Source organism: Eumetopias jubatus, unplaced genomic scaffold (genome assembly GCF_037043125.1).
Source record: "Eumetopias jubatus isolate StellerSeaLion01/CBP00866 unplaced genomic scaffold, mEumJub1_p1.0 scaffold_12, whole genome shotgun sequence".
In the NCBI taxonomy this organism is placed as follows: domain Eukaryota; kingdom Metazoa; phylum Chordata; class Mammalia; order Carnivora; family Otariidae; genus Eumetopias; species Eumetopias jubatus.
Window position 1 is genome coordinate 100,708,289 of NW_028274818.1, and position 25,171 is coordinate 100,733,459.

At 45.0% G+C, this 25,171-nt stretch overlaps 1 protein-coding gene across 2 annotated transcripts in view; it reads left to right on the forward strand.

The window, feature by feature from the left end:
* The window catches only part of LOC114214549 (general transcription factor II-I repeat domain-containing protein 2), a 50,688-nt gene that overhangs the window by 12,445 nt on the left and 13,072 nt on the right, over window positions 1-25,171 (forward strand). Inside the window, exons 3-12 of one of the 2 annotated variants that reach the window (XM_028110287.2) lie at window positions 2,174-2,312; window positions 4,904-5,020; window positions 7,567-7,750; window positions 7,924-7,952; window positions 9,674-9,728; window positions 10,057-10,100; window positions 11,710-11,787; window positions 17,419-17,475; window positions 21,197-21,259; window positions 24,629-24,706. In XM_028110287.2, coding sequence (XP_027966088.1) covers window positions 2,174-2,312; window positions 4,904-5,020; window positions 7,567-7,750; window positions 7,924-7,952; window positions 9,674-9,728; window positions 10,057-10,100; window positions 11,710-11,787; window positions 17,419-17,475; window positions 21,197-21,259; window positions 24,629-24,706 — 844 coding nt within the window. The remainder of the gene's footprint in view (window positions 1-2,173; window positions 2,313-4,903; window positions 5,021-7,566; window positions 7,751-7,923; window positions 7,953-9,673; window positions 9,729-10,056; window positions 10,101-11,709; window positions 11,788-17,418; window positions 17,476-21,196; window positions 21,260-24,628; window positions 24,707-25,171) is intronic. The other variant, XM_028110289.2, reaches the window with a different exon arrangement.

Genomic DNA, 25,171 nt, shown 5'->3' on the forward strand with positions numbered 1-25,171 from the left:
GTTCCGAGTGAAGGAGTCATTCGGGGGCGTGGTGCTTGTGTGGCCAGTCGGTGAACGTGGAACAAGAGTGGGATGTTGGGACACCAGTTAGCGGGCTAAGGCCATGGTCCAGGCGGGAGATTTCGGTGGCATGGACGAGGCTGGGAATGATGGAGGTGGGAAGAAGTGATGCTTCTAGAAGGATCTGTAGAGTTGACAGGACTTAGCAATAGATTGGATGTGAGTGGTGAGGTTTTCTTGGGGGGAAGATTAAGAGTTTTGGTTTTGGTTTTTATGGTGGTAAGATAGATAGAGATCATAAAATTTACCATTTTAACCACTTTAACCAGTTCAAGGGCATTAAATACATTCACCTTGTCATGTAATTGTCACCACCATCCCTCTCCAGAGCTTTTTCATTTTCCTCAACTGAAACTCTGCACTCATTGAACAAAATTACTCCCCACCCGCCCCTCCCTCAACCCTCTGGGAACTAAGAAGTTATTTTTTTGGTGGGGGGGCACCTGGATGGCACAGTCAGTTAAGCGTCCAACTCTTGATTTCGGCTCAGGTCATGATCTCCAGGTCGTGAGATTGAGCCCCGTGTTGAGCTCCACACTCAGCGGGGAGTCTGCTTGGGATTCTTTCTCCATCTGCCTCTCTCTCTCGGTCTCTCATGAATAAACAAATGAAATCTTAAAAAAAACAACACAGAAGTTCTCTCTGGTCAGGAATATACCTACCAATGTAGCATATGCAGTTATAAATACACCACACATTCTTTTCAGTCTTTGGAAGGATTTACACAAAGTAAATTTAACGGATTTCTTGTCTGTAGGACATACACGTGTAGCACTATGATGAACAGGAAGTGTGTCTTATGTATGAATTTTCACCTGTTGTGCATCCCTACCATCAAAAATAAAAACATACTCAACCAGGTTGGAGGAAATATTAAGTTATCTGTCTATTCTCTCTATGGAAAATATTATAAAATTGTTGTCGTAGGAAGAGGCAGTCAAAGAGTCTGTAGCCAAAAATATAGGGGAGAAAGACCTGTTGGAAAGGCAGGTAAAGATACTGCCCCCAGTTCTGACAAGCAACAAGAATTCTCTGACAGCCACTGGGTGTCCTACAATTTGACTCAGTTCTCACTCAGTCTATGTCGAGAGAGCATAAGATCCCGCAGGTTAAGGGCTCCACCCTCCAAGGCCACCCCTCACTTCAGACGCTAACATCAAGTCAAGGTTGTCACCTGTGCTCCAGACCTACGGCTATAGATCGGAGGTTTCCAAAGAGCGCCCCCTCCTGGGTGCGATTAATTTGCTAGAGCAGCTCACAGAACTCAGAGAAACAGTTTACTTACTGGATTACCGGTTTATTACAAAAGGATGTGACTCAGGAACAGCCAGATGGAAGAGATGCATAGGGCAAGGTATGGGGGAAAGGGTGTGGAGGCTCCATGTCCTCTCCCGGTTAACCACTCTCCCTAAATCCCCATGTGCTCACCAGCCCGGAAGCTCCCGATGCTGTCCTTTTGGGGGTTTATGGAGGCTTTATTACATAGGCACGATTGATTAAATTACTGGCCACTAGGGATTGAACTCAACTTCCAGCCCTTCTCCCCTCCCCAGAGGCCAGGGGGCAGGGCCGAAAGTGCCACTCCTCCAGTCACATAGTTGGTTCCCCTGGCAACCAGCCCCATCAGGTGCCCTCATTAACCTTGACATTAACCTTGACAAAAAGATCCCTTTGTTGCTCTCTTAGGAAATTCCAAGGGTTTTAGGAGCTCTGGGCCAGGAACAGTGGATGAAGACCAAATATATTATTTATTGTTATAAACCACAGTATCATAAGTTAATAAAAATATTAGCTTAATAAGTTAATAAAAATATGTTCTCTGGGTTTTATGATGTTTATGGTATTTGCTTGGTGGATTTGTTTCTTTGTCTTGGAGATTTTTCTCATTCTAAATGAATACTCATTTTTGTACCTAATTTTGTATTTTTCTTAAATTTAATGTCTATGCCCACCATGGGGCTCGAACTCCCAATCATGATATCAAGAGTCACATGCTCTACCGACTGAGCCAGCCAGGCGCCCCCGTGTTCTCTTCTTAAAACAGATCTCTCAGGCTCCACAAGATCTGGATCTGCCCTGGTATATAACACTGTATTCTTTGTTTCTATTTCAGTGCAAAGAGTTGGCCAAGTCCAAAGCAGAGGTGGCCTGCATTGCCATGTATGAGACAGACGTGTTTGTTGTTGGAACCGAGAAAGGACGTGCTTTTGTCAACGCCAGGACGGATTTACAGAAGGATTTTGCAAAATACTGTAGGCGTTAACAGTTTTATCCTTTGTATTCATAACTCTTAAAATATTTGCTGGGAAGACTTATGTAATGTTTTCTTTTAAGGTATCCTAAGCCTTATCCTAAAAGTGGTTCTGATACATCTCTTTTGACTTGGCATCCCAGTGAGTAGCTGCCCAACACGGAGGAGTCCAAGAAACGGGGCCACGTGTATTTTGTCCTGTGTCCTCAGCAGCACCCTGGTTTTGTCAAAGAAATGTGAGGAACATAGAGTAAATTATCTTTGACTCCTTTTATAAACCCACATTTTAAAAAAATTCTGGGGCGCCTGGGTGACTCAGTATCCGGCTCTTGGTTTCAGCTGGGGTCATGGTCTCGGGGTCGTGAGATCAAGCCCCGTGTCGGGCTCTGCACTCAGCGTCAAGTCTGCTTGAGATTCTTTCTCTCTCTGCCCCTCCCCCCCCCCACATGTGCCTTCTCTCTCTGGCTTTCTAAAATACATAAATAAAATCTTTCTAAAAATTCTTAATTTAGGGGTGGCTGGGTGGCTCAGTCGTTAAGCATCTGCCTTCGGCTCAGGTCATGATCCCATGAGCCCTCATCGGGCACCCTGCTCCGCAGGGAGTTTGCTTCTCCCTCTCCCACTCCCCCTGCTTGTGTTCCCTCTCTGGCTGTGTCTCTCTCTGTCAAATAAATAAATAAAATCTTTTTAAAAAAATTCTTAATTTACTTGTTCCCAAAGGAAAGGGAAAAACTCAGGGCTTGTTAGGTATTCCTCCGAGTTAATAACCATTTTCCCTTTTTTCCACTCTGGGCCCTTCAGAGCCTTCAATGTGTTATGAGTGGGAAGGATCACTAGTGAGCATATGGGGCCATACATGACGGAAACTAGTGTAGGGTGTTAAAGCCTACACCTTGTATAGTGATGATCTCTACCATGGTAGGTCACCTACCAAATACTGAGTTAGCACCTTAATATTTTCTGGAAGCAAGAAAGGGAAAAAAAAAAACCCACAAAGATTTATCAGAGGATATAATGTGAATGTGAGTGTGGAAAGAGAGGATGGATATAGATGTCGACGTTTCCAAAGCGTGGTCAGAGGGCGTACGGACATAAAGGTATATTTACGTACGTCAAGTTCATATACAAATGGGAAGGAGAGAGGGATTGATTGATTGAGATTGGTTTCCAAGACCAAAATTAGGGTCTCCATTCTCAGGAAGATAGTTTCAAATATGAAGCAACCTTTAAATAATACAGTGAGTGTATAATTGACGAACAGGAAGAGTATTCTCATTTCATTAATATCAGCTGCCAGTTGAATTTTTTTTAAGATTTATTTATTTATTTGAGATAGAGAATGAGCATGAGCCAGGGTTGGGGGGGGGGTGCAGAGGGAGAGAGAGAAGCAGACTCCCCGCTGACGCAGGGCTCAGTCTCACGACCCTGAGATCGTGACCTGAAATGAAACCAAGAGGCAGACGCTTAACCGACTGAGCCACCCAGACTCCCCACCAGTTGGATTTCTAATTGTTGACATTTCATGCCAGATTTTTTTCAAGTTTCACAGTTGCATGCTGATTTTTCAGATATAGGGCTATTCATGCTTTCTAATTCTTCCAGTACCCATCTCAGTAAACTTCACGTTCAACTTCATTTTTAACTAGTTCATTTCATGTAAGTTGTCAAATTTGGTGGCAAAAAATGGTTTATAACATTTGCTTTGTAATTTTAATATCTGTGTTGATGCCTCTACTTTTGTTCCATGGTGAAGGTCTTCCCATACCATGTCTGTTACTTTCAGAACTATATAGCAAATAACATTTCTGTTATCATTTCCTTTGAGCTACTACTATTCCCTGTGTGTTGAATTATTTATGGTTCTTTATCAATAGATTCATTTCAGAGGTGATCACTGTTATATTATCCTATCCATCATAAATACCCTGTTCTTTGTGTTTTTTTAATTTTTAAATTTTTATCTATCTATCATCTATCTATCTATCTATCTATCTATCTATCTATCTATCTATCTATATCTATTTTAGAGAGAGAGAGAGCATGCATTAGTGGGGGTAGGGAGGGGCAGAAGGAGAAAGAGAGACTCTTACACAGGCTCCACGCTAGGTGGAGCTGAACATGGAGCCCGAGGCGGAGCTCGATCTCACGACCCTGAGATCATGACCTGAGCTGGAATCAAGAGTTGGATGCTTAGCTAACTGAGCCACCCAGGCGCCCCCAATTTTTTTTTAAGATTTTATTTTTTAAGTTCTCTCTACACCCAACATGGGGCTTGAACTTACAACCCTGAGATCAAGAGTTGCATGCTCTACCGATTGAGCCAGCCAGGCGACCCATCTCTGTGGGTTTTCTTAATTAAAAGATCTTGTTTTGGGGCACCTGGGTGGCTCAGTCAGAAGAACATGCGACCATCTCAGGGTCGTGTGTTCAATCCCCATGTTGGGGGTAGAATTTACTAAAAAAAAAAAATCGTGTTTTATGTTTGTTCATTCTTACCCCTTTTTCCTCTACAAATACCAGAAGCATAGACATTAAGGGAGTGCACAAGACAAGTGCTTGGATAATGAGTCTGTGCCTGTCACTCACTCACAGGCATTGCCGAAGGGGCAGAGGCCAAGCCCCCATGCCCAGCGAACAGGATGCAGATCGATTCAGGAGAAGCGGAAATACTCAGAACAGCGGTCGAGGACTATTTCTGCTTTTGTTACGGTAAAGTTCAGGTCGAGCATTAATTCTCTGAATAGTTCACTCAGGAGGAGGGCAGTGTTACAGATCACCTTATTGGTGTGACCCCTTAGATGCCTCTGATGCTTAAAACTCCACATTCTCTTTAAGGGAAGAGCCAGTTCTTCAGGACCAGAATAAGTCTTTTTTTTTTTTTTTTAAGATTTTATTTTATTTATTAGAGAGAGAAAGCACAAGCAGGGGGGTGGCAGGCAGAGGGAGAGGGAGAAGCACGCTCCCCACTGAGCAGGGAGCCCGATACGGGGCTCGATCCCAGGACCCTGGGATCATGACCTGAGCCCAAGGCAGACACCTAACCCACTGAGCCACTCAGGCGCCCCAGGACTGGAGTAAGTCTTACAGAAAACAGCTTGATCTCTTGTGGTCACTGGAAAGCTCCGATTGACCAGACTTCAGTCTTCATTATTTGCTCCCGTTTTAGGGAGCCCCCAGTGGAGGTCCAATGCAATTACAGTTGACCCTTGAACAACGCAGGGGTTAGGGGCAATGACCGCCGGCACAGACAAAAATCCGTGTCTAACCTTTGACTCCCCCCCAAACTTAACTACTAATAGCCTACTGTTGACAGGAAGCATTACTGGTAACAGAAATAGTCGATTAATATGTATTTTGTGTGTTATGTGTATTATACGATGTCTTCCTACAATAAAATAAGCTTGAGAAAAGAAAGTGTTATTTAGAACATCATAAGGAGAGACTCATGAGTGGCTTAGTCGGTTGGGTGACCCCACTCTTGATTTTGGCTCAAGTCATGATCTCAGGGTCATGAGATCGAGCCCTGTGTCGAGCTCTGTGCTCAGTGGGGATTCTGAGATTCCTCTCCCTCTGCCCCCTCCCTAGAATAAATAAATAAATAAAATCCTTAAAAAAAAAAAAAAAAGAGGGGTACCTGGGTGGCTCAGTCGGTTAAGCAGCTGCCTTTGGCTCGGATCATGACCCCAGGGTCCTGGGATCAAGCCCCACGCTGGGCTCCCTGCTCGGCGGAGAGCCTGCTTCTCCTTCTCCCTCTGCCTGCCGCTCTGCCTACTTGTGCTCTTTTTCTCTCTCTCTGACAAATAAACAAATAAAATCTTTAAAAAAAAATCCTAAGGAAGAAAAACCATGTTTACAGTACTGTGCTGTATTTATTGAAAAAAATCCATATATAGGTGGACCTGTGCAGTTCCAACCCATGTTTTTCAAGGGTCAACTATGTTCGTTGCTATTTTGGGCGCCAACGTCACCGTCATTGGTCTCTCCACCTACTCATGTCTTTCACAAGCATTTAAGATGGGGAATTTTTTTTTTAAGTCTATTTATTTATTTATTTTACGTAATCTCTACACACCCAATGTGGGGCTCTCACTCATGACTCAAGGTCAAGAGTTGCATGCTCTTCTGACTGAGCCATCCAGGTGCCTCAAGATGGGGATTTTTTTTAATACCTAACACAGTATTTTCAGGGGCGCCTGGGTGACTCAGTTGTTAAGCGTCTCCCTTCGGCTCAGGTCATGGTCTCAGGGTCCTGGGATCCAGCCCCACGTCAGACTCCCCACTCTGTGGGAAGCCTGCTTCTCCCTCTCCCACTACCCCCTGCTTGTGTTCCCTCTCTCACTGTCTCTCTCTCTGTCAAATAATTAAATAAAATCTTTAAAAAAATAAAAAAAAAAGCTAGGTAACCAAGGAAAAAAAAAGCTAGGTAACCGAGAGGGGCACCTGGCTAGCTCAGTCAGAAGAGTGTGTGACTCTTGATCTCATGGTTGTGAGTTTGAGCCCCGCATTGGGGGTAGAGATTACTTAAAAATGAAATCTTAAAAAAAAAAAAAAAAAAAGGCTAGGTAACCAAATAGCTACACAGGTGTTGTATTTAGTTGCGATATAAACACCTTTCTTAGCATCTCAGGGTCTTGTTTGTCGTTTTTACAGAGATCTTCACATATTTATGGGACCTCCAGGTCCCTGTGAGCATTTGGCTGTGGGGGACCCTCAACATAGGGGATCTTGGGGTCTCAGGCTACACTTCTCTGAGAGAAATGGGGCTCCTCCCCTGGGGGGCTGGTCAGCCGGTGCGGGAAGGCTGACACGGCCCCAAGATGGTGATGTGAGGCCACGTTGACTTCATAACTTCTCTGCAGGCAAGTTGGCCTAACTCGAGCAGAGTGACATAAGGGACATAGGGACATAGGGACGGTTAAGCTTTGGGTGGGGGCTCCCATGCCTTGTCGACAGCAGCCTGAATAACCATGGGGTGCTCCCTGCAACCCTGGGTGCGCCACCTCCAACAGAATGGAGAAAAAAGACCTGTTATTCCCTCTTTCTTATGTGAAGATGTAAAGTAAAACGTTTTATACATTTTTCCTTGGGCCCTTTGGGAACTTTATTAACTTAGGTTGTAAGGAACAGGGTACTTTAGCTTTTATTTTAGCTTCAAAGCCAAGTGTCACCACCTGTATTTCTTTACTGCACAGAATGAAACAAACCGGTAGGGTTTATGTTCATTCCGTCTAAAGGCATCTGGACTCTTCCTCTAGGTAAAGCCTTGGGGACAACGGCAATGGTGCCTGTTCCATACGAGAAGATTCTGCGAGACCCTGGGGCTGTGGTCGTGCAGGGGCTTCCAGAAGGCATGGCCTTTCAACATCCTGAGAACTATGGTCTCGCCACCCTGAAATGGATCTTGGAGAACAAAGCAGGGATTTCATTCATCATAAACAGGTGGCAGGCTCTATCCCCGTCGTAACAGCTAGTTCTTTTGAGGATAAATGGGCAGCTTAATTTCAAGTTCGTTTGTTCATTAAGTCCTGTTACACTTAGAAGCTGGTTATTCAGAATTTTGATCTGTCTTGCTTGTGTGTTCATGTCGGGTAATAGTATCGGTTTTCTTGCAGACCTTTCCTAGGTCCAGCGAGTCAGCTAGGTAAGTGACAGCTTCTCATACTTGGTGACTGTCCTTGGCTGCTAAGCCAGTTCTGCTTTTCTTTTCTTTTTTTTTTTTTAATTTTTAAAAATTTTTCTTTTTTATTTCAATTTATTTTATTTTTTTAAAGATTTTATTTATTTGACAGAGAGAGACACAGCGAGAGAGGGAACACAAGCAGGGGGAGTGGGAGAGGGAGAAGCAGGCTTCCCGCTGAGCAGGGAGCCCGATGTGGGGCTCGATCCCAGGACCCTGGGATCATGACCTGAGCCGAAGGCAGATGCCTAACCCACTGAGCCACCCAGGTGCCCCCAGTTCTGCTTTTCTTAATTAAAATGCAAGTTTGGCACATTCTAAAACTTGTGTATTCCTTGCCTTCTCCCCATGAAGGAAGCAACCTCTGACACTCCAGGGTTGGGGGGTCGTGCTGTTGGCAGGGTGTGCAGCTCAGGGAAGGACCCCCCCCCGCCCCCCAACAAGAGCTGAGACAGGATTCTGCTCCCAGGTCTCAGCCCGGCAAGCTTCCACAGCCCACACATGGAGGGCAGTAGAGCCGACCTTGTCCTTGAGGGCAGGAACATGAGGATGCTGGGTCACTTCATGGTCTTTGAGCAGCAACCATGGGCTAGGCATTGTTGGATTCGGGAGTGGGTCTAGGAGGTATGACCATTCCTGCGCTTCTGAGACTTACAGTCTAAAAAGAACCAGACTGTCCAACAGAGAAGCAGCAATGACCCATGATCTTCTCAGGATGGCTGGTGGTCATCCCCAGAATCCTGGGAAGAGGTTAGAATTTTGTGATCAGAAGGGCTTTCATGGAGGACGAGGCTCTCAAGCTAAGCAGGGTCTCAACATGTTGGTTCTGCCAGGAAGCCCATCCCATGTGCTCAGGCAGAAAGCAACATGGGTGGTGGGTGTTGGAGGCCACGGTTCAGAACCCACGACCCTTCATAATCTTAACTTATGATGTTGAAGGGACCAAAAAATGAGAATTTTGTCAGAAGCATTTGGAGATCCACCTCTGCCCACTTCTTATTTCCTTATTCTGGAACATAGTTGGAAATGGCGGGCCATGGCTGTCCTCGAGACACTAGGTCTAAGAGTCCGAGACTACATAGGTACAGAAACAAAAGGCCCTGGGGAGGTGTGGGGTAGAGTTCACAAGGCACATACAGGGTACACAGGGCAATGTGACGTTGTCCCGAGCCTGAACTACTCACAGAGCAAAACCCATTTCCAGAGCAATTGTAAGTTCCTAGAATTCCCTAGCTGCTGTTAAAGCAGGAACCTGAGGGTGAGGGGCGGCAGGTGACCAGGTGACCATTGTCCCAGATGGCTTGTATTTTTATTATAGCACAAGACTAGCAGCTCACTTACTCAGCACGTAGGCTGTACCAGGCACGATCCTAAGCACTTTGTACGTATTAAATGATCCTCACCCAACCACCATTTTCAGACAAGGAAACTGAGGCCCAGGAAGGTTCAGTGACTTGTGTGGGGTCGCTGCAGCCCCAGTCTATTCCTCGGCCCCCATTCTGCCCACACACATGGCCCCAGGACCTGAGGGCCGCTCTGAGTTGGTCTCTGCCCAGTAGGATTTCGTAAGGCCTGGAGCTGGAGTTCTGTTCTCTCTACCTTTGCTTTCACCCTATGTGCCTTTGAATGTTGGCATTTTCAAGGTGCAGAAAGACGCTAGCATGTGTCTTTTTACTCTTGCACAGGTGGGCCTGTGGTGGGCGCAGATGCTAAGAGGTCGGTGACATCGCCAAGCGAAAGGTAAGGGAAATAAAAAATAAAATCCACACATAACCCCGAAGTGTTAGTTTTTAGACCATGGGAAGTTTCCCTTGTTTTGTTAGATATTCTTTATTCGAAAGGATTTGGGGATTTTAAGACTATGTTCAATTGACACCTTTAATTGTATAGCAAACTACTAAGAACGTTAATATTAAATTAACTAGTTAGTTTTGTGTTCAGTCGCTAGTGGGAAAGGGGGTTAGGATGGCATGGATATTGGGGGATTCGAGTACAGCGTGTTCCGATGCCTGTGGTCACTTCTCACCCCACCCGGCTTGTCCTGACAAGGGTTCCCTTCTCTTTTCAGCTGTGGCCCCATCAGTGTGAAAACTGAGCCCATGGAAGATACGGGTATGTATACACCGATGCCTTCCGGAATCAAGTATTTAGCACGTTATCATTTGACTCCTTTCTTTTGTTTTACTTCTAAAAAATGAGACTTTCAGTAAAGTAGAAAGGGTGGGGCACTTTCTCAATGGGACAAAAAAAAAAAAAATCTACAAAAAGCTAACAGCTAACATCACACTTAGTGAGAAACTAGAACTTTTCAGGGGCACCTGGGTGGCTCAGTTGGCTAAGCATCTCCCTTCGGCTCAGGTCATGGTCCCGGAGTTCCAGGACTGAGTCCCACATCGGGCTCCCTGCTCCGCGGGAAGCCTGCTTCTCCCTCTGCCACTCCCCCTGCTTGTGTTCCCTCTCTCGCTGTGTGTCTCTCTGTCAATTAAATAAATAGAATTAAAAAAAAAATAACAAAAAATAACAATTAGTCTTTCTCCCAGTTCCACGTGTTGGCTGGGCGGTCCCTCCACTCTGGGCTGGCCTCGCTCCTGGGTCTGAGGCCTCTGCCGGGAGAGCTGGGCCTCTCTCCTCACGGTCTCACACCCTCCGGGAGGCTAGCCCAAACTCATTCACATGGCCACTCAGTTCCTGAGCAGGAGCCCGGATGCACCAGCACTTTCCAGGCCTCGGCTTTTGCATCCTGTTGGCCCCTGGCCCATTGGCCAAAGCGAGCCACATGACCAGGCCCAGTTTTATTTTATTTTTTTTTTTAAGATTTTTTTTATTTATTTGACAGAGAGACACAGCAAGAGAGGTTAACACAAGCAGGGGGAGTGGGAGAGGGAGAAGCAGGCTTCCCGCGGAGCAGGGAGCCTGATGCGGGGCTGGATCCCAGGACCCTGGGATCATGACCTGAGCTGAAGGCAGACGCCTAACGACTGAGCCACCCAGGCGCCCCAGGCCCAGTTTTAAAGGGTGGAGAAGTAGCCTCCACGTCTAGAAAAGGGGGAGAGACATTGCAGACAAGCCAGGCTTGCACTTTTGGGATGGGGGAGAAGCCTGTGGCTAGTTTTGCAGCCTACCACACTTTTCCCTGATGAAAGGCTTTTGGTTTCACTAAGGTGGTTCCCTCCAGGGTTTGCAATTTTGAAATCCACTCCATTGTAGTAGGTGAGTTGAGATTACATGTGCCACCGGGTGATGTACAGAAGTATTAAATCACTATGTGGTATACCTGAAACTAATATTACACTGTATGTTAACTAACTGGAATTTAAATAAAAACTAAAAAAAAAATGTACATATATATATATATATATATATATGCGCCAGTTTAGGTCCCATTACAGAATATTTACTGCGGTTTTGCATAAACACAGGGGTATATGCCCTGTCTTGAAAGGGAACATTTTTCTCAAGCTGGGAGCTCGGCCTTCTTCCCTTCCTTCTCTCCCTCCCTCCTTCTTGCCCTTTTAGATTGAGTTTTATGTTGTTTTGTTGCTATGACTTATATTTTTACATGGGTTACCCGTATGCTCAGAGAGCGTCAGCTCCATGTCATTTTGCTGACTCCCGGGTCCCCATGTTAATCAAGACAGAGCCTGGAGTTTCAACAGCTCACAGTTCTCTGTGGGTTGCTGTGGCCTAACACATGGTTTTATCATTTTCATTGCATCCAAAGGCACGGCGGTGAAAGAGGTGGCTGTGTCGGTCAAGAAGGAATCGGAAGATCCTAATTACTATCGATATAACATACAAGGTAATACCATTTTGTCCTCATTTTCTTCCCTAAGAGTTATTGGTGATGGAAAATTGTAATTAGCCCCTATCCAAAAAACAGGCAGAGAGTAATACAAAAAGACCCATGTTCCTGGGATCTAGCGTAGAGCCATTTGATGTAAAGCATTTTTTTTAGGATTTTATTTATTTATTTGAGAGGGAGAGAGAGAGCACGAGAGGAAGGAGAAGCAGACTCCCCGCTGAGTAGGGAGCCCGATGCGGGGCTCAATCCTGGGACTCCAGGATCATGACCTGAGCCGAAGGCAGACACTTAACTGACTGAGCCACCCAGGCACCCCTGGTGTAAAGCATTTTACAGTCATGAAATAGATCCCGTGTAACTTAAACCCACATGCTTCAAGGCAAATGTGAGGGTAAAGGCAATCCAGGGTTTTTGTTACTTGAGTTTGTCTGTTAGGTATTCTTATTTTGTGTGTCCAGTAATATTGGCCCGGGCGGCTCTGTCGGGGAAGCATCCGATTCTTGATCTCGGCTCAGGTCTTGATCTCGGGGTCGTGAGTTCGAGCCCTGCCCTGGGCTCCGCGCTGGGCGTGGAGCCTACTTTAAAAAAAAAAATAGACAAAACAACTTTTCTCTGATCCTCTCCTATCCGGTCTGTTCCCTAAGTTACTGGGAAAGTATCAGAAGTTAAAAGACATGAATATGAGAGTGAAGAAATTCAGGTGCCCGTTCTTAATAATATTTGCTTCATTGACCTCATACAAATTAAACGGGGAACAGAAGACACAGATTACCAGAGATGCACACTTTTCACACGGGGCACAGGTAGGTGGTCTGTGTAGTTGCCTGGCTAGGCTCTCTCCCCAGAGACCAGAATCCTGCTGGACCCCCCAGCGTGATGCCAGTTTGACGACAGGACGTTGTAGCATCATCAATGGGAACGGATCCTGTCTCACCTTTGACTCCTCTGTGAATGCAGGCAGACTGTGGGACCTTTCCCAATTAATTCCTCAAACATGACCAGGTTTGAAATGTTTCCTACAGAAATCTTACCTTTGAAATATTCCTGCAACATTACCGAGCTCTGTAACTTACAGTAAAAAAAACTTTTTCAAAAACTAAAGACCAATGAGAGTGTTGGTTGTCATCGCTCTGTCCTGGGCCGGTCCCCCCCACCCCACCCCACCCCACACACAGCTGGTCTGCTGCGGTCCCTTAGGATCCCTTTTCAATCCATCCTACCCCCTGTCCCCCAATCATTTATTCCTAGACAACGGGGTCTGTCACCTGCCTCCCCTGCTCACACACCGTGTGTGGCTCCTCATCACCGGCGTCTTCCATCGCTGTTTCTAGCCTCCCTTCCTATTCTGTCTGCCTCCCACCATGATCACCCTTCCTCAGTTCTTCGGACACCCTGCTCAGGGTGATTCCTGAAACATGCCCTGAATCCTCCTTCCACCGGCTTTTATATAAGCCGATCCCTCCGTGTGATTCTCTTCTGGCTCTGCAGGCTTCCAGCCAGTTCCACCCCTTTCTGGGCACAATCAGAATCTCAAGTAGAGCAGGGAGCCTTCAGCTCCCGAAGTGCACACAGTCTTTAGCGCTGCCTGCTTGTGTGGTATTTATGCTTTTGCTGCAGACAGACGGCCCCAGCCAGGGGCGGGCTCCTGGGGGGAGGACACAGCGGTCTTCCCCCAGCTTGGAGCCCCAGGGCCCCAAGCCCAGGGCCGTGCACACAGCAGGCACTCACGTGTGCTTGCTGAACTGAGCGCGTCCCTCACAAAGAATCCGTGTAACCTGTTTCTCAGTCACTCCCGTTTTGAAAAAAAGTTCGTATGATTACATCTTGACTCCCAAGAATATCCTTTTCGACTTAAATGACCTTGAGGTTTATCAAAATGTATACAGTTGGGGGAATCTAGGTTACTTACCGAGTCTGCTCCCAAAGGCAGCCGTGAAATAAATAAATGATTAGATAGACATACCTGCAATCATTCTATTGCAGTTTTTCAGAAAGAAGCACATTATTTGAAGAACAACCCTTAGGCTAAGTATATAATTTATAATCTTTCTCCTGCTTGGCTTGGAAATGACAGGACTCAAGACATCTTCTTTGTACAAAAGCTCCTTAAGTGGGGCCCCTTGCTTCTTGATGCCCAAAGGGTAAAAACTGCCTGACATCATGGACTGTATTCCACGGTACTGAATGTTTTTGCAACCATTTAGATAAAATCCTCACATGTTGAAGTACTGACGTAAGTAAGGGAGAAATGTTTAAATTCATAAAGGCAACAAGTGCCCCCTGCTCCGAATGTCAACTAGCCTTTGTGGAGCTCCCAGTGACCTCAGCTGTGGCTCCACCAGGGCCCAGGGGCTTGTGGAAGGTTTATATGAAAGTCTGACTCCCCATCCCACCCCAGCCCACCTGGACCTCGCCATCCACCTGCAACACAGACCTCTCGGAAGACCCCTGAGTCACATGCACACATCCATGACTTGGCCAACATGGAGACCATGGACGTCCCATGAGGTCTTTTATATGTGCAGGGACCCCACCTCCGGGGCCCCTGGGAATGGAGAATGCACAGGACCAGCTTTGCTGAGATACACTGCGCCCAGGTTCCCTTGACATTGGCAGAGGTAAGAGTCTCAACGCCATTGCAGTTTTCTTCCCAGCTGACACTGCACGATCTGGGAGAGAAGCCTTCCAGGCAGAGGGGAAAGTGGATACAAAAGCCCAAGATCAAGGAACTGACACTGTCTTTCCCACATCCCATCACTGACATGGACTCCTGTACTTCCCTGTTCTACACATAAATGCCCCTCTGATTATGTTGAGCCCAGATAATGCAGGATAATCTCCTTTTGTGAAGGTCAGCTGGCGAGCAAACTTAATTCCATCTACCACCTTAATTGCCTCTTGCCCCGTACCATACAAGACTCACAGGTTTTGGATATCCGTGGGAGGCCATCTGCCTACCACAAATTCAGAAAATTGAATGCCAGCGTTAAGTAACCTAGATTAAACAGACAAGAATAAGAATAAGAACTGTTTTAACTCAACAACAAAAACACAAACTACCCGATTTAAAAATGGCTAAATGAGGGTGCCTGGCTGGCTCGGTTGGTGGAGCATGGGACTCTTGACCTCGGGGTCATGAGTTTAAGCCCCACATTGGGCATAGAGCTTACTTTAAAAAAAAAAAAAAAGAATTTTGGGGGAAAAAACAAGGCTTTTAAAAAGTCATAAAGTGTCCCCATTTTACAACCCCCAATGAAGCCATGCATCTTGGCAATAATCATCAGTGGCCAGTAAAGCCACTCATAAAACGTTGATGGGGACGTTATCACAAATGGATTCGGCTGACATTTCCTGAACTTACTGGTCCAAAGTTCACATCACAGAGGTTTGGAGGTGAGCAGACTTCGTGTGCCTCCTGACGGGATCGAGTAGGAGGTGCACCTTGGGGATGCTTGCCCCCCCCCCCCCCGGCAAAATCAAACCTAAGTCTGATCCAGCCTCTAGATCTACCCACCAGTTTTTTTTTTTTTTTAAGATTTTATTTATTTATTTGACAGAGACATAGCAAGAGAGGGAACACAAGCAGGGGGAGTGGGAGAGGGAGAAGCAGGCTTCCCACTGAGCGGGGAGCCCGACGTGGGGCCCGATCCCAGGACCCCGGGATCATGACCTGAGCCGAAGGCAGACACTCAACAACTGAGCCACGCAGGCGCCCCTTGATCTACCCACCAGTTTGCAGGAAACACGGGGGATAGAGGAACTATATGAAGACACCACGAGGATGCAGGCAGGAAACTCCAGAAGGGAAGGAACACAACAAGGTGGATTTCTTCATCGAATGATGGCAAGTTAAAAAAAAGAAATGGAGAGAAAACTGTTTTATAGTAAAAGATATATTTGAGACATTTCAGCCAAATGCAGCATGTGGGCTCTGTTGGGGTCTTGATTTGAACAAACCAGCTACAGAAAGACATTTATGGATTCCTGTGGAATGCCAAGTGCTGGGTAGGAGTGCTGAAATTGGAAAACAGCCATTTTGTAACCATTGTGATAAAAGACCGGGTCAAGCAGGAGTCACCAGTGGATACGGCATCTAGAGAGAAATCTAGAAAAGGAGTGGAATACTTAAACAACCTTAACATTTCTCCACCCACAAGCTGCTTGTTAGTTGCAAGAGGGAGGAAGAAATGGTAATTATCCAGTGGAGAAATCAAGCAACACCCTGACCCAGCGATCAAGGTTCACATCACCGGTGAGGGGCAGGTGGACACCGCCTTAGTCCGTTCAGGCTGCTAAAACAGAATACCATAGACTGGGGACAGGTTGGCCGGGGTGGGGGGGGCGGGGAATGATAAACAACAGAAGTGTATGTCTCACCACTCTGGAGGCCGTGAAGTCTAAGACCAAGGTGCTGGCAGTCTGGTGAGGACCCCCCTCCTGGTGCATAGATGAACATCTTCTTGCTGTGTCCTCACATGGTGGAAGGGGTGAGGGAGCTCTCTGGGGGGCCCCTTTCCAAGGGCACTAATTCCATTCCTGAGGGCTCCACCCTCGTTTCGTAAGCACCTCCCAGCGGCGCCATCACCAATACCAACACGTTGGGGGTTAAGATTCCAACTCATGAATTTCAGGATGACCCACACATATCTGCCTCCACACGTGGTACCCTGGGGAGGACACACCGTCATCTCAGCAGTAGTAGTCTGGCCAAGAATGCAAAACTTGAATCTTTGCACGAGGAAACATCAGACCAACTCAAAATAAGGTTAAATGAGAAGAAAGAGAAAAGAGAACAAAATGAGAAGAAAGAGCAATGAGTCTGGCCCCAAACTGGATCCCGCACTGGAGGAGGGAAAGCTATTAAGCATTCAGAGGTGAAGGGCCACGGTCTATATAACTTTGCTCAGATGGGTCAGAGAAAGAGAAAAGGATGTCCTGTATACCTACATCGATCTGTCTACATAGGAAAATGGGGGCAGGGGGGCAAAGATTGAACATGATCAAGGGAAACCGTAAACTGTCTCCCATATGTCATGTGAGTAGAGGGTATGTGGCTCCTCTCTGTACTTTTTACTTTTTGTGACTTTTCTGTAAATTTGAAACTATGTCCAAATATGACATTAAAAAAAAGAGATATTTACAAGACAATTGAAGAAATTTGCACAGTGACTAGATATGAGCTAATGATAGAGAAGAGTTGTTGGTTTGGGGGGAATCGTGATGTGGTGAAGGTGAAGGACGAGGCATTACGTCTTACTTGCACATGCGCAGTCTGTGCACCCCGACCCTGCCGGACCTGGGATTGACTTCAACAGCAGGTGTGGGGGCATGCCGAAAAAGAGGATATGGAGCTGGTGGCTGTTGGCCCTGGGGATGGACACATGGCATCATTCTACCGTCTCTGCTTTTGTAGGTTTGAAACTTCACCAAAGTGCAGATAAAACAACAAAGAAAAAGTGCAAAGAAGGTCTCATTTGTGTGAATTTTATTTCAAGGACTCGGAGTATTTCTCACGTACATTCCTGTGTGGGTCTTGAACTGTTGGCTTGGTTTTAAATGAATTCTTGTTTACATTTTCTATTTTGGCCTTTTTTTTTTTTTTTAATATATTGTTTCCTTCCCTTTCAGAAAACCAGCATCCTTGTGTAAGCAGCGAAGTAATAGAAATGGAATTACCAATGGAAGGTTAGAGAAGCCAGGCGTTTTAGCCTCTTTTTGGTTTTGTTGTTCTAGTTTACAGTGTTTTGCAGAGAACATGGTCTTTTAAACACCCATGACACATGTCTGAAAATAAGGCAGCTTCCCGGCTTGCCACCTTAGAAAACCGGCCGATCTTAGCGCTAAAATGTGGTCTTACTGTCACTCTTACCTTTCTGATCTGTGAGTGATTCTCCTTAAAGCACCTGGATTAGAAGTTGTGTGGTAAGAAAACTTTACATCTGGGCCATTTGTTGCTTTATTCCATTTGTCTGCTTGCTGGTCATACCAAATATCCTTTTCTTTTTTTTAATTTCTTTTTTTTTTTTCAATTTTAAGTAAACTCTACACCACACATGGGGCTCAAACTCACGACCCCACCATCAAGAGTTGCACACTCCACTGACAGCCAGCCAGGTGCACCCCCCCCCCCCGCCCCCGCCAAATTCTTTTGAACAGGGTTGAAAAGTATTTTAGGAAATTTTTTTTAAGAGTTTATTTATTTATTTGAGAGAGAGCAGGAGTGGGGGGAGCGGGGGCAGAGGAAGAGGGAAAAGCAGACTCCTTGCTGGGCAGGGAGCCCGAGGATGTGGGGCTGAATCCCAAGACCCCAGGATCATGACCTGAGCCGAAGGCAGACACTTAATCGACTGAGCCACGCAGGCAACCCTAGGAAATTCTTGAATCAGAAGTAAAATTTGATAGTACTTCCCTCCCCGTGTGTATAAATCTTGAGCATCGTGTATAAGGCCTGAACTCTTAAAATGGTTTATACATGTCCAAGGTAAAATGAATAAAGGAAATTTCCTCCCCAAACCTAGAGGCATGGGACATCTTTGTCAGTTTACAGGCAAGAAGACCTTGCTTTTAGGAGTCGGATGTCTATCTTGGTTCCAAAATGATTTGTATTTTTCTCTAAGTCAGAGGCATTCTCCAGGGAGCTAATGTGTGGTCATTTTTAATAGCTCCTGTGATTTGGGGGCATCTGGGGTTCTTTATCGTAGGGGACAGTTCCACTGGCTACCTGAACATTTGGTTCAATTCTCTGACCTAAAAGAGTTTTGATATATTTTACCAGAGAACATACTATGTTCTGGTGCAGGGTTAGAATCATTCATTCACTCACAGAATTAATCTTCTTAAACTTAATTGCTTTAAACCAAGAGGACAAGCCCCTCTGTCATTATTCAACTTCCATTTACTTTTCTAAATTATACATTTTTTTTTACTGTGGTTTAAAAAACACACCACAGGACTACATCAAAAACTAATGATGTAATGTATGGTGATTAACATAACAATAAAAACTTATTTAAAAAATAAATAAATAAAATAACATAAAAAACACACCACAGGGATGCCTGGGTGGCTCAGTCGGTTAAGCATCTGCCTTCGGCTCAGGTCGTGATCTCAGGGTCCTGGGATCAAGCCGCACATCCTGGTGTGACACATGCCCCTGGGGTTCATCCATGTCATAACGTGTGACAGGATTCTGCCATTTATTTTTCGTTGTTTTTTACTCAACCCCGTCTCTGACCTTCTCTGGATGTTGGGGAGGACAGGGATTTCAAATTCAGTTTAAATCTGTTCCTCCCTTGCATCATTTTCTTTCCCTTGGTTGAAGCCCGTTGAGACATGTTCTGTGGGGGCACCCGGCAGGCTCAGTCAGCCAACTCCACGCACAACTCTGGATCTCAGGGTCGTGAGTTCAAGCCCCACACTGGACGCGGAGCCTACTTAAAATAAAAATAAAAATAAATAAAAATGAAAAAAAAAAACATTGTTCTGTCATTCTTTTTAAAAGAATAGAACATATTTAGGAGGAGGAAGACATGAGAGTCCAGGTAGAGCTGGTGTGGAGTGACAGAAAGATGTCACTGGATGTTGGTCTTTGAAATACCTTGTTTCTGAAGAGGTTTTCTTTAAGTGTATTGATTTATTTTTTTAGTAATCTCTACACCCAATGCGGGGCTCGAACTCACAATCCCCTGAGATCAGGAGTCACGCGCTCCGCCGACTGAGCCAGCCAGGCGCCCCCAAGAGATTTCTATTATTACAATATAGCGGGAAGCCTATTTGTGATACAACCAAATTAGTTTGATTTTTTTTTTTTGTAAACTTTTTATGTTGAAGCAATTAAAGATTGTCAAGAAGCTGCAAGAACAGTCAGAGAGGTCTGGTGTGTCTTCACCCATTTTCCCCCCAGACGTTACATCTTACCTTCCAATAGTCCAATATCCAACAGCTAATTAGTTTAGAGTCTTTCTTCCTCTACGAACAATTGATGGAAGAATGCCATCAGGCTCAGAGGAGAGTGGTCTCCAAAGGTCTGGGCTGATGGAAGCTTTCTAAAATGAGCCAGAGTTAGGCGAGAATGTTCCAGCCAGGCTTATGTCTGTGTGTCATAATTCTGGCAAACTAGAAAAATCAGTTGTGCCTCTAGTGTGATAGCAGACTGAACCCCAGGGGATTGCTGGCAGGGGAACCGCCCCCCAAAGCACCCGGCTTTCTTTTATCCAAGTGATTTCTGGTGAGAGCAAGAAAATGCTTATGACCAGAGAAATTCCATTACCTCCAATAGAAGGACATTCCGTGTCCACTAATGTGGGTAACTGGGTACTGTTTCACAGTATCTGAGAGTTTCTTGCCTCCCCTTGTCCCTTATAAGGTTACCCTTTCTTACCCTATGATCCCTCTTAAAGTTAAAATTACCTTCACATTTAGGGACGCCTGGGCTGGCTCAGTCAAAAGAGCATGAGGCCCTTGATCTCAGGGTCACGAGTTCGAGCCCCACGTTGGGTGTAGAGATTACTACAAAATAAAAAGTAAAAATAAATATTTAGGTCTTTCACCCATTTTGAGTTTATCTCTGTGCATGGTGTAAGAAAACAGTCCAGTTTCATTCTTCTGCATGTGGCTGTCCAATTTTCCCAACACCATTTGTGGAAGAGACTGTCTTTTTTTTCCATTGGATATTCTTTCCCGCTTTGTCAAAGATTAGTTGACCATAGAGTTGAGGGTCCATTTCTGGGCTCTCTATTCTGTTCATTGATCTATGTGTCTGTTTTTGTGCCAGTACCATACTGTCTTGATGATGACAGCTTTGTAATAGAGCTGGAAGTCCGGAATTGTGATGCCGCCAGCTTTGCTTTTCTTTTTCAACAATCCTCTGGAGGGGGGATTATGCTGAGCAAAATAAGTCAATCAGAGAAAGACAATTATCATATGGTTTCACTCATAGGAGGAATATAAGAAACGGTGCAGGGGATCATAGGGGAAGGGAGGGAAAACTAAATGGGAAGAAATCAGAGAGGGAGACAAATCATGAGAGACTCTTAACTCTAGGAAATAAACTGGGGGTTGCTGGAGGGGAGATGGGTGGGGGGATCGGGTAACTGGGTGATGGGCATTAAGGAGGGCATGTGATGTGAGGAGCACTGGGTGTTAATATCAACTGATGAGTCACTGACCTCTACCTCTGAAATGATGTACTATATGTCGGCTAACTGAATTAAAATTTTAAAAATAGAAGTAAATAAAAATTTTAAAAAAATAAAATTACTTTCACATTTATACTTTTACATTGTTGTTAAGTATGAAATGTGTTTTAAATGCCAGGCTAAGCTACTGTTTGGGTACAGGAGCAGTAAAAGGTTGGAACATGAGAATACATAATAATGAATGTCATTTTAGAAATTTTTTTTTCAAGATTCCATTCCGCGTGTCACTTCAGAAACGGGTGAGGACCCCGAAGCCGAGGTGAAAATTGAAGGTTGGTTGTCAAAAAACTCGTCAGAGTGAGGCTGTTGAGTGTGGCTTTCACTTCTTCTTAAAGGGTTATTGTGGGGAAAAGATTGAAACTGGCTTCGGGGTGTGCGTGTGTTTTAGGCCATGCAGATCAGCACTGGCCAGGGAGCAGACTGTGCTCCATGCCAAGTGAGAGAAGAAAGAAGGGGCTTGGACCAGGGCCTAGAAGCCATGAACTCAGTTTAACTGCAAGGATCTAAAGGAAGTCAAGTTCAAAGTGTGGTTTTAGCAAGATTTATTTTTTAAGAGCCACTATGTAAGATAATTTTCTTTAAAAGACTGACAGACTGACGTGTAATCTGTTTGGTTTTTGTTTGGATGTCTGTTTAAAAACCACATCCGATAGTTACAAACATATTCTAAGGATATTCTTTACAGTTGAAAGGTTTTTAAAACATTTTTGACTTTTCATAGAAATGAATGACACCATTGATCCTGGAACTTGTGGATTTTGAACCCATTTAGTTGAAAGAATGTGCCTATTTTCTTTCATTGTGATCCACTTGGTCATCTGCTAAGAAATATTTTCTTTTTTTTAAGATTTTATTTATTTATTTGAGAGAGAGAGAGAACACAAGCAGGGAGAAGGGGCAGAGGGGGAGGGAGCAGACTCCCCACTGAGCAGAGAGCCCAATTCAGGGCTCGATCCCAGGACCCCGTGATCATGACCTGAGCCAAAGGCAGACGTTTAGCCTGCTGAGCCACCCAGGTGCCCTTGCTAAGAAATATTTTCATCTCTGCTGCTGGAATATGAGCTGGTCCCTAGTGTCTCTCTAATATGAGAAGGAGAAGTTTTTATTTTCCATATTTATTAATGTTATGGATCTCAGAATTACTGTCATTAAGTATATGTTTTGTTTTTCAAGACTTCTTTGGCTACTTGGGGTCTTTTATTTGGATTCCATACAAATTTTAGGATTATTTGTTCTAGTTCTGTGAAAAATGTTGTTGGTATTTTGATAGGGATTGCACTGAATGTGTAGAGTGCTCTGGGTAGTACGGACTTTTTAACAATATTTGTTCTTCCAACCCATAAGCATGGAACGTCTGTCCATTTTTGTGTCATCTTGAATCTCTTTCATCGGTGTTAGTTTTCAGAGTACAGGTCGTTCACCTCTTCGGTTAAGTTTATCCCTAGCTCTTTTATTGTTTTTGGTGCAACTGTAAATGGGATTGTTTTCTTAATTTCACTTCCGCTCCTTCATTATTAGTGTATGGGAACGCAACAGATTTCTATCGTTGATTTTGTATCCTGCGACTTCACTGAATTCATTTATCAGTTCTAGTAATTCTTCGGTGGAGTCTAGGGTTTTCTACATGTAGTCTCGTGTCGTCTGCAAATAGTGAGAGCTTTACTTCTTCCTTACCAATTTGGATGACTTTCATTTCTTTATGTTGTTTAATTGCTATGGGAGTCCTTTTATTTTTTTTTTAAAGATTTTATCTATGTGGGCGCCTGGGTGGCTCAGTTGGTTAAGCGACCGCCTTCAGCTCAGGTCATGATCCTGGAGTCCCGGGATCGAGTCCCACATCGGGCTCCCTGCTCGGCAGGGAGTCTGCTTCTCCTTCTGACCCTCTTCCCTCTCGTGCTCTCTGTCTCTCATTCTCTCTCTCTCAAATAAATAAATAAAATCTTTAAAAAATTAAAAAAAAAAAAGAAAAGATTTTATCTATGTATTTGAGAGAGCGAGAGCACGGGGGAGAGGGAGGGGCAGGGGTGGGGGCAGGGGGCAGGGGGCAAAAAGCAAACTCCCCACTGAGCAGGGAGCCCGACCTGGGGCTCGATCCCAGGACCCTGAGATCATAACCCGGGCCAAAGGCAGATGCTGAACTGGCTAAGTCACCCAGGCGCCCTGGGAGTGTTTTTATTTAGAGACTCTTTAAAAATTAACCATTTTGGAGTGAATGATTCAGTAGCTTTTGTACATTCTCAGTGTTGGGTAACCACCACCTCTATCTAGTTCGAAAACATTTTCATCTCCCCAAAAGAAGATCCCATACCCATTACCAGTCCCTCCCGTTCTTCCCTCCCCCAGCCCCCGGTACCCACCAGTCTACTCTCTGTCTGTATGGATTTGCCTTTTCTACATATTTCATACAGGTGGGATTGTACAATGTGTGCCCTTTGGGGCCTGGCTTCTTTCACTTAAAATCTCCAGGGGCATCTCAGGGTCGTAAAATCGAGCCCTGTGTCGGGCTCCGTGCTGAGCGTGGAACCTGCTTAGGATTCTCTCTTTCCCTCTCCCTCTCCCTCTGCCCCTCCCCCCCCCGCTCATGCGCACTCGTGTGCTCTCTCACTCAAAAAAAATTAAAAATAGGGCGCCTGGGCGGCTCAGTTGGTTAAGCGTCTGCCTTCGGCTCAGGTCACGATCCTGGAGTCCCGGGATGGAGCCCTGCATCAGGCTCCCTGCTCAGCGGGGAGTCGGCTTCTCCCTCTGCCCCTCACCCTGCTTGCACTCTTTCTCTCTTTGACAAATAAATAAATAGATAAAATCCTTTTAAAAGGGGGGGGGGCGTTAAAAAAAAAGAATATAACTTGTCAAACCACTATGTTGTACACCTGAAACTAATTCAACATTGAATGTCCACTCTATTTTAACGAGAAAAAGGAAGAAAAAGAAACAATATAAAGAATCCCATGTTAGAATCCAAGTCCAGCAGTGATTTGAATGCAGGTTGATGGAAATGTTCTCCAAGATGGCCTCTCCACTCTGCTCTTCTCTTGTGGGGCATCATGCATGTACAGGGACTACAAGCCCAATCACCTTTTTGTTCTGGAGAGCAGTTTTCCAAAGGATTCACTATAAAGTATTTGGTAGATAATGACCATGCCTCTAGCAACAGACTGTGACATTTGGAAGCCCATCTGTTGGTGTATTCTTGTCCTTTATCTGACAACGGTTATTATGATGGCTTATGGAATATGGAACCAGATGAGCACTTTTATTTTTTAAAAGATTTATTTATTTATTTGATAGAGAGAAAGCATGCAGGGCGGAGGGGCAGAGGGAGAAGGAGAGACTCTTAAGCAGGCTCTGCACTGAGCATGGAGCCCAACTTCCTACAGCCAATTGTTCTCTGAAGCTTTTTTTTTTTTTTTAAGATTTTATTCATTTATTTGACAGAGAGACACAGCAAGAGAGGGAACACAAGCAGGGGGAGTGGGAGAGGGAGAAGCAGGCTTCCCGCTTAACGACTGAGCCACCCAGGCGCCCCTGTTCTCTGAAGCTTTAAAAGTTGAGTCTGTGCCTCTGATCAGAGTGGCACATGGACATTTTTAGAGGAGAATTAACCTAATTTTCTTTAAGTTCTAAATTTCAGTTTCTGTTTTTAGGAAGCACAAATTCATCCAGTATTACAAATTCTGCGGCAGGTGTGGAAGATCTTAACATTGTTCAGGTGACAATTCCAGGTATGGAAGTCTATCTGGTGTTATCATAATTGACTATATATTTTTCTTTTTGTTATATTTTAACCATTATATAACATGGGTCATAAACCCTTGGAACTTTATTTTTTTTGCTTAGTTTACCCTTTCAACTAAGAAATGACAATTCAGGAATATAAAATACACTACAGATTGTCAGACACTGAATATCTTGCTTATCTCAGAGATCGTTAATCAGATATATTACTTATCACAGCCATGCCTTGGCATTACTAGAAAATACACCTCAGGGCAGACAACTCCAAGCACCAGCTCCCATTAAATAAGAATTGGCCGGGGCGCCTGGGTGGCTCAGTTGGTTAGGCGACTGCCTTTGGCTGAGGTCATGATCCTGGAGCCCCGGGATCGAGTCCCGCATCAGGCTCCCTGCTCAGTGGGGAGTCTGCTTCTCCCTCTGACCCTCCCCCCTCTCATGTGTGTGCGCTCTCT